The sequence below is a fragment of the Lucilia cuprina genome, chromosome 6 (assembly GCF_022045245.1).
Source record: "Lucilia cuprina isolate Lc7/37 chromosome 6, ASM2204524v1, whole genome shotgun sequence".
Lineage (NCBI taxonomy): Eukaryota > Metazoa > Arthropoda > Insecta > Diptera > Calliphoridae > Lucilia > Lucilia cuprina.
The window spans coordinates 53,075,678-53,085,744 of record NC_060954.1 but is presented as its reverse complement, the minus strand read 5'-3'; the positions used below and the strand labels follow the sequence as shown (position 1 = coordinate 53,085,744).

The following is a 10,067-nucleotide window of genomic DNA, read 5'->3' as shown; positions in this document are numbered from 1 at the left end:
ATCTATCTATCTATCTATCTATCTATCTATCTATCTATCTATCTATCTATCTATCTATCTATCTATCTATCTAAAAATGGGTGCATGAAGGACAATACAGCCAAGGTGCATTTTCGTACATTCGATAAGACCTGGTTCACACTAGGAAACATTTTTGGGACACTTTTAATTTTTGTGTGAGAGAGAAAGGGAATGAAATATCAACCATCTCTATCTCTCACTCACAAAATCAAAAGTTTCTCCACAAAAGTTTCCTAGTGTGAACCAGGCCTAACGACCAGAATATGTACGAAACATTTACAGAAAACATAAATTTTGCAAGGTTAATAATCTTTTGAATTATAACATTTATTCCGTTTTATTTTTTAAATTAATGCTTTTAGAGTTTTTAATCTGAATATGTTATAAAAAGTTATTTTCAAAATGTCATAAATTATCCAATTTATCAGATTACAAAATAATTATAAACCCAAAACTAAGAAACCAAATTCTACCTGCTTTTTGAAAATTTGTTTCTCATGCAAACAAAAACCAAAATTTGCATAAAAATTTATGACACAATTACGTAAAATAAAAGATGAAACAATTTAAATTAATTTTTAAAATAAACAAGAAAAATATTTAAAATTAGAAATCTTAAATAAAACTATTGTTTTATTTAAAACGAAAAAAATCGAAAAAAAATACTAATAATTATAAACGTAACACAATTTCTTATGAAAATTTCGTAATAAACAAAAGTAAATTTGTACAACAAAAAGTTATATATAAAGAATTTGTTGAAAGAACACGTAGCAATATTTTTATTAAAAAACCAAAAAAATAAAAAAAAAACACTGCAAAATATAAATTAACTTGTGGCTGTTTGTAGAACTAAACATTTCAGAAAAAATCAAACAAATTAACCTACTAATAATTCAGTTTGTTTTTTTATTTTTCAGCAATTAAAACACCCAAAATTGGCAGTTGTAGACACCAACTTTTATGATTATAATTATAAAACAAAAAACAACAACAACAAAAAATTATACACTTCTTATCAAGGTGTAAAATGATTGAATAAACAATTGCTTAGAATGGATTCATTAAAATTGTAAATGAAACAAGTAAAAATTATAGCAATTATGGATCTATTTTATTTGCCTCCCCGACGAGTGATGTGGTGAAAAATTAATCAATATTTTATGTTCATTTTATGTGTATCAAGGTGAATGAAAAGCAATTTAAGTTTTAAAGAATTTCATATATTTTGATTGTTGGAAACTTTTGCACAAATACTAAACTAAAAACGAACTACTGAACTAGAACTGAACTAGAACTGAACTAGAACTGAACTAGAACTGAACTAGAACTGAACTAGAACTGAACTAGAGCTGAACTAGAACTGAACTAGAACTGAACTAGAACTGAACTAGAACTGAACTAGAACTGAACTAGAACTGAACTAGAACTGAACTAGAACTGAACTAGAACTGAACTAGAACTGAACTAGAACTGAACTAGAACTGAACTAGAACTGAACTAGAACTGAACTAGAACTAAACTAGAACTGAACTAGAACTGAACTGAACTAGAACTGAACTAGAACTGAACTGAACTAGAACTGAACTAGAACTAGAACTGAATGAGAACTAGAACTGAACTAGAACTAAACTAGAACTAAACTAGAACTGAACTAGAACTGAACTAGAACTGAACTAGAACTAAACTAGAACTGAACTAGAACTGAACTAGAACTGAACTAGAACTGAACTAGAACTGAACTAGAACTGAACTAGAACTGAACTAGAACTGAACTAGAACTGAACTAGAACTGAACTAGAACTGAACTAGAACTGAACTAGAACTGAACTAGAACTGAACTAGAACTGAACTAGAACTGAACTAGAACTGAACTAGAACTGAACTAAAACTGAATTAGAACTGAACTAGAACTAAACTAGAACTGAACTAGAACTGAACTAGAACTGAACTAGAACTGAACTAGAACTGAACTAGAACTAAACTAGAACTGAACTAGAACTGAACTAGAACTGAACTAGAACTGAACTAGAACTGAACTGAACTAGAACTAGAACTGAATGAGAACTAGAACTGAACTAGAACTAAACTAGAACTAAACTAGAACTGAACTAGAACTGAACTAGAACTAAACTAGAACTAAACTAGAACTGAACTAGAACTGAACTAGAACTAAACTACAACTGAACTAGAACTGAACTAGAACTGAACTAGAACTGAACTAGAACTGAACTAGAACTGAACTAGAACTGAACTAGAACTGAACTAGAACTGAACTAGAACTGAACTAGAACTGAACTAGAACTGAACTAGAACTGAACTAGAACTGAACCGAAACAGGACTAGAACTAAACCGAAACAGAACTAGAACTAAACCGAAAGAGAACTGAACTGTAATCTTTCGTCTATGGATAATTCTATTAAATGGCCTATCAATTAGTTGAAGTACTAAATTTAGCATGTTGACTAATTTATACATATGGACAAGTATATTTATTGACTATTTAAGATTCTACACAAATGTTCTTCTTAATTTGTAGATAAATGTACATATTTTGTTTTTTAATATAATTCGTGGGCAAATTTGTTTTATTAATATTATTCTAAAGAAATCTCCTGCTGGCAAAACCCCCACTATATCATTAATCTTACATTGGAAGTCTAATACTTAAGAATGTTTTCCTAAAAAAAAAAATTAATTCAATATCAAAATTTATGTCTGATTTTTTTTAAAATTAAAATTGTTTTTGATATTTTTTATTAAAAAATTACTGACATGACCTTTAGTTATTTTCGTTATAATTTTCTTAATAAATTTAATCACTCACAGTAATTTACAATTAACAATACAAACACCTAATTATTTCAATATTTGCAATATTTGAAATAAATTTTGAATGAAACCATTTTTTTAACACTTAAACATCCATGTTTTTAGATTAACACTAATATTGTTGTAATTTTAATAATTATAAACATTTAAATATTTCAAGTGCAATCTCTCACCACAAATACACAAATCAAATTAGTAATGTGGAGAATAAATTTTTAACCTGTAAACATTTCAAAAAAAATAACGATTCGATACAATTTAGTTTTTGACTGCAAAGTGTAAATTATAAATAAAAAAAACACACAAAATATTTAAATATTTTTTTGTTTTTGTTTTTTAACTTTAAATAAACGAGCAGGAGGGCTTTTTAATTTATTAAATACATTTTGTTAATTTTTTTTTAAATTTTTTGTTTCTGTGTTGTTATTTTTTTTAATAAACAAAACATTAATTTTAGCCTGCTCTAAACAATTGTTGTTAACAAAACGTGTTCAGTATGAATTTATAACTTGACCGTAGTGCATCTCGTCCATATAAAGAAAACAACGCTTCGGGCAACATAATTTTATAAAAAAAAATATATATAAAATTAAATTTAAACGTGTTAAAAAAATGGTGTTTCTTTTTTAAGTTAAAACGCAAGCGCAAAATAACTACGAAAAATTCGTTGTGTCTAGATAATAAAGTGTAAATATGTTTTGAATGTATTAAACTGTTTTTCTATTGGCCCCGTCCAGTCTAACGATGATCGTTTGAAAAATTCAACTAAAATCGGCAAATGTGTCCAAACAACTACTCTCAACATCCGACCAACAAGCCAACCAACCAAACATTGGTTGTTTATCTAGTAAAATAACTTAAATAGAATGTTGCCAATGCAGTCTGCATTGAAATGCATCGAGCATATGTTGCAACATGCACTACGAACTCATACTTGGCAGCAAGTACAGGTTGACTTAGATAAATAGTTTTTCAAAGAAAAGGTACTTTTTGTAGATGAAGTCGAACTCATAAAAGTACTTTCATAATAACGGAGTATTAAATGATAGTCTAGTCTTTTTTCTAGTCTATAGTATAATCTAAAGTTTAGTCTATATTATGTACTGAACTAGAACTGAACTAGAACTGAACTAGAACTGAACTAGAACTGAACTAGAACTGAACTAGAACTGAACTAGAACTGAACTAGAACTGAACTAGAACTGAACTAGAACTGAACTAGAACTGAACTAGAACTGAACTAGAACTGAACTAGAACTGAACTAGAACTGAACTAGAACTGAACTAGAACTGAACTAGAACTGAACTAGAACTGAACTAGAACCGAAATAGAACTGAAATAGAAGTGAACTAGAACTGAACTAAAACTGAACTAGAACTGAACTAAAGCTAAATTAGAACTGAACTAGAACTGAACTAGTACTGAACTAGAGCTGAACTAGAACTAAACTAATACTGAACAAGAAATAGCGACACTCGATGTCAATTTTATATTTGGCCGATTCTTTAGTTTGGGTACAGTTAAATATGTGGATCAAGCATTCTTAAATATATGCGTCATGGTGATACGTGATATAATTTAAAATTTATAAATCATTAAAATTTCTAAGAACTTTTAATTCAATTGTTTTAATAGCAAATATAAAAGCAAATAATAGATAACAGATCTAAAAAATACCCTTTTAACTAATACTGCGTTAACATTCATAAGTTATTATAGAATCTTAGCCAGATATTTGCTCCCTAGAAGTGTACACTATAGAAAGGTACCAAAAAATAATTTAGAAAAAGTACTCAAACTACTTCAAACCAAACAACTTGTATGCGATACCAAAATCCACCAACATCAATTTGTAGCATAAATACTTGTGTGGATTGTATTGAAGTTGTATAAGAGAATTTTATTGAAAAGGTTTTTTGTATTTTGAAGAAACCTTTAGTTTTATTAGTGGTGGAGTTGGTTGGTTGATTTGATTTTGTGGGACCAACAGAATTGTGTAACAATTCTTAAAATTTCCCTTTCAGTTGATCATTTGCTGCTGAATACGTTTGTTGAATAAAAATTTAATTTCGCTTTCTAACGCGCGCGCGGTTGCTGCTTTTGATAACTTATTATTCGAACAATTTTGTTAGTGGTGTAAAATTTTTTTTCGGAAAGGCGCTTTAAATTTAAATACTAATTGCAAATAATAAGAAAAATAAATACAATTTTACAGAAAAAAATATAAATTATTAAAAAAAACCTGAAATTTAAACAAATAAAATTTATAATTTATTTGTAATTTTTTTAATGAAAGTGTAGATTTCAGTGCAACACAAGTGTGAATAAATTATTAAAAATCAGGTCAAAAGCCTTTAAATAAAATTTAGTATTTCCAAAAAATTAATAAATAAAAAATAATAAATTTAAAAATAAAAGGATTTTTTAAATTTAATTAAATTTATAAAAACTATACATTTTCAATTGTGCTTAAGAAAAATCCAAAAAAAAAATTGAATGTTATTGCAGAGCATAAGGATAGAAAAGTATTGAAAAAATAATAAAAGAAATATGAATTAAAACCAACACATATAAATAAAAAAATAAACAAATTCAACAAAAATATAAAAAAAATGCAAAAAAAATATAAATTTCAAAAAAAATTTTTTCAGAAAATTTAAAAAAAAAATAATAATTTATATAAAAAAATATGAAAAAATAAAAATTTTTAATAGTTACAAAAAAACTAAAAAATTTGTTTCAAATATTAAAGAAATTCCTAAAAATAACCACATACATAATGTTTTATATATCTTCCTTATTTCAAAAATTTTTTAAATTTTAATTTCGTTTAAATTTTTTTTTTTAATTTTACTTTATTAAAATTTTTGGTTTTTTGTTATGTTTTAAACATTTATTTTTTGAAAATAAAATTAAAAACTTTAGAACTTTTTTATTTTGCTGTGTAGACCAGACTAATATCTATAGTCTAGTCTATAGTCTAATCTATAGTCTAGTCTATAGTCTAGTCTATAGTCTAGTCTATAGTCTAGTCTATAGTCTATTCTATAGTCTAGTCTATAGTCTAGTCTATAGTCTAGTCTATAGTCTAGTCTATAGTCTAGTCTATAGTCTAGTCTATAGTCTAGTCTATAGCCTAGTCTATAGTCTAGTCTATAGTCTAGTCTATAGTCTAGTCTATAGTCTAGTCTATAGTCTAGTCTATAGTCTAGTCTATAGTCTAGTCTGTAGTCTAGTCTATAGTCTAGTCTATAGTCTAGTCTATAGTCTAGTCTATAGTCTAGTCTATAGTCTAGTCTATAGTCTAGTCTATAGTCTAGTCTATAGTCTAGTCTATAGTCTAGTCTATAGTCTAGTCTATAGTCTAGTCTATAGTCTAGTCTATAGTCTAGTCTATAGTCTAGTCTATAGTCTAGTCTATAGTCTAGTCTATAGTCTAGTCTATAGTCTAGTCTATAGTCTAGTCTATAGTCTAGTCTATAGTCTAGTCTATAGTCTAGTCTATAGTCTAGTCTATAGTCTAGTCTATAGTCTAGTCTATAGTCTAGTCTATAGTCTAGTCTATAGTCTAGTCTATAGTCTAGTCTATAGTCTAGTCTATAGTCTAGTCTATAGTCTAGTCTATAGTCTAGTCTATAGTCTAGTCTATAGTCTAGTCTATAGTCTAGTCTATAGTCTAATCTATAGTCTAGTCTATAGTCTAGTCTATAGTCTAGTCTATAGTCTAATCTATAGTCTAGTCTATAGTCTAGTCTATAGTCTAATATATAGTCTAGTCTATAGTCTAGTCTATAGTCTAGTCTATAGTCTAGTCTATAGTCTAGTCTATAGTCTAGTCTATAGTCTAGTCTATAGTCTAGTCTATAGTCTAGTCTATAGTCTAGTCTATAGTCTAGTCTATAGTCTTGTCTAAAGTCTAGTCTATAGTCTAGTCTATAGTCTAGTCTATAGTCTAGTCTATAGTCTAGTCTATAGTCTAGTCTATAGTCTAGTCTATAGTCTAGTCTATAGTCTAGTCTATAGTCTAGTCTATAGTCTAGTCTATAGTCTAGTCTATAGTCTAGTCTATAGTCTAGTCTATAGTCTAGTCTATAGTCTAGTCTATAGTCTAGTCTATAGTCTAGTCTATAGTCTAGTCTATAGTCTAGTCTATAGTCTAGTCTATAGTCTAGTCTATAGTCTAGTCTATAGTCTAGTCTATAGTCTAGTCTATAGTCTAGTCTATAGTCTAGTCTATAGTCTAGTCTATAGTCTAGTCTATAGTCTAGTCTATAGTCTAGTCTATAGTCTAGTCTATAGTCTAGTCTATAGTCTAGTCTATAGTCTAGTCTATAGTCTAGTCTATAGTCTAGTCTATAGACTAGTCTATAGTCTAGTCTATAGTCTAGTCTATAGTCTAGTCTATAGTATAGTCTATAGTCTAATCTATAGTCTAGTCTATAGTCTAATCTATAGTCTAGTATATAGTCTAGTTAAGATTCTTCACCAAAAGTGTAAATTTTGTGAAATAAACAAAAAGAAACTTAGGTTTTTGAGCCACCCTAATGTAGGTACCTACGTACTTGATAAATCATAAAACTTATTAAAATTACTTAAGTGAACCCACCTGATAAACAACGATTATATTTGATTTGCATTTGGTAACACCAACAGGAACTTCCGCTAAAAACACTTTTTAATTCACAATTAATCGCTTACAAATTAATAAACACACACAGACACACTATCATAACACAATTTTCTCTTAAAACTTAACAGGCCATATTTTGGGTAAATTCAACTTTTCATAATTTACTCTTTCTCACTCTCTCTCTCTTCTTAAGCCCTTTGCACTTTGTGCTTTTTTTCTACTTTTATTTGCATACTTTTTTTTACAACAATAAAGAACATTCCACAAAAAAACACGAAGACTAACTAATGACGTCATAGATTATTGCAATTTGACCGAAAAACTTAACGCAAACAACAACAACAAACAATAGATACATACAAAATGAAAATGAAAACGAGAATACAAAAACACGGCAAAATTATTATTACACAGACTTTTTATGGAAATAAAATTGCAATTTGTTTGTTTTCACTTTTACCACGAGAATTAAGGAAGAGATTTTATCGATCAACTATTAATATATTAACACGTGATAGTGTTTTATTTATAAAGATATTATTATTAAATATTAGATTTGATTAACTTTTAATATTTAACTAATTACGGCGCGTTACACTTAAAATTCAACCGAACCACTTGTTAAACTAAAGAAAACTAAAAGAAGAGAGAAGAAATTTTACGATTAAGGGGTTAGAGTTTGATAAAGAGGAGAACGTGGAGAAGGAGGAGGAGAGTAAGTGGTACAGAGTTTATGTCAAGTTTAGAAAACAATAACAAATATTAACGATTTGTTGGTATCTATTGCCTGTTGTAGTTGTTGTTATAATTTCATTACTTTGTTTGAAGTTGCCCGATTGTTTTTGCATATTTTTGACAATTTATTAACTGCAAGATAGTTTTTTTTAGTATGCGTTTAATAATTGTTCTAATGTTGTTGTTGTTGTTTAACAACAACATAAGAATAAGTGATAAATAATAGAGTTTTTATTTAAAAAGTTGAGGATTTCTTCTTTAAAAAAATATATTAATTCTTAAAAGTTTTTCCCAAGTTTTGTGTATAATTTTGTTAAAAGTTTACAACAATTAAATCTATTTTTATTTAATAGTTGACCTTAACAACTCGCTTTAATTGCCACAAAAGAAATTTATTTCAAAATAACTTATGCTTAATGAAAATGTTTAATTGAAAAAAAAATAAAAACTTTAACTAAAAATGGAAAATAATCATAAATTAACAATAAACACCAGCGGCTCTGAAAATCATCGTGGATCAGTGTCGTCCACTAACTCTCTGGAAGTGCCAGCAACACCAACAAGATCGCCCAAAAAAGTGTCATTCTCAGATGATTTACCTTATGCGACCAGTAGCAATACGATAACAACAAACACAAATACTACTAATGTCAGTAGTGCAACAACAAACACCTCTACTACAACTTCTAATCATAATAATGATCATAATAATGTAAATAATAATCATAATAAAACTACCTCGGTTATCATGAAAAATAATACCTCAAATATCAATAATAATAACAATAATGATGATATGACAACTGATCATAATTATAATCCCTTTGATTTTATGCTAACACAAGCTGCTCAATATTTGGAAAAACTTCACGGCAGTCACAACTGTGAGGAATCTCTTAAACGAAACTCAAATTCAAGTTTAAATTCTCAAAATAAATTTACAAGTAGTTTAAAAATTAATCTAAATCTTAACGGAAATGAAACGTCCAATGAGAAAAAATCTCCTGAAATATTGCATCTTACAAAGGATCAAGTAGACACTTCAATAAACTACAATAACACACGATCTCAATCTCCCTATACTATCTCTATACCATCTACTCAATTGACGTCTACACCAGAATCAAATTTAAATTTATCATCTTCCTTAATGGCCTCAACAAATGAACCTCCCTATAAACCACCAAGAACCGCTCTATTATTAACTGCTACTAGCAGTTCTAATAATCATAATTCAGCGACAATTTCTTCAACAATCTCATCTCTACCATCACTACACGCAACAACAACAACTACTACTACAACACCTTCTTCAAATATGCATGAAATCAGTGAAGAACAAGCCACTGCACATGTCGGTAAATATATAGAACGTTCAAGTAGTAATTTAGATAAGAACAAATGTAGTTATATGGAACTAGAGGCGAGACGTGATAAAATTCGTTGGTCTTTAATATCTGAATGCAGCGCCTCATTGGGTGAGGGTAAACATACGAGGGAGAAATTTCACACCATATTTCTCGAAGAGGTGAGTGTTATTGATTTAATTTTAAAAGGGGCTTTTTTCAAAGACTTGAAGTTATAGTATGGACTACATTATAGGCAAGATAATGGACTAGATTATACGCTAGACAATAGAATAGACTTATCTCGACTAGCCAACACTAGACTATAGACTAGGTAATATATATATATAGGCTGGGCTATATATAAATCTGTGGACTGGACTATAGACAAGTGTATTGTCTGGACAATATACTGGATTGTATATAGTCTACTCTATAGGCTGACTATATTCTGAACTATAGATTGACTATAGTCTGGACTATAGACTGAATATTTATTAA

At 28.4% G+C, this 10,067-nt stretch overlaps 1 protein-coding gene across 4 annotated transcripts; it reads left to right on the top strand.

Annotated features, from left to right (window-relative positions):
• Positions 1-3,378: 3,378 nt before the first annotated feature.
• LOC124420945 (ankyrin repeat and ELMO domain-containing protein D-like) lies at positions 3,379-9,820 on the top strand. Of its 4 annotated transcripts, none has more exons than XM_046955430.1 (3): positions 3,379-3,541; positions 4,880-4,982; positions 8,574-9,820. In XM_046955430.1, the coding sequence occupies exon 3, from the start codon at positions 8,681-8,683 to the stop codon at positions 9,803-9,805; it is 1,125 nt and encodes a 374-aa protein (XP_046811386.1). In that variant the 5' UTR covers positions 3,379-3,541; positions 4,880-4,982; positions 8,574-8,680; the 3' UTR covers positions 9,806-9,820. The 4 variants fall into 4 exon arrangements, with proteins under 4 accessions (XP_046811386.1, XP_046811383.1, XP_046811385.1 ...); XM_046955427.1 differs by having other exon boundaries at positions 4,880-5,198; XM_046955429.1 differs by lacking the exon at positions 4,880-4,982 and having other exon boundaries at positions 3,405-3,541.
• Positions 9,821-10,067: the final 247 nt, after the last annotated feature.

Excerpts from the sequence above, each read along its gene's own strand:
- LOC124420945 (XM_046955430.1), top strand. The coding sequence starts at position 8,681 with ATGGAAAATAATCATAAATTAACAATAAACACCAGCGGCTCTGAAAAT.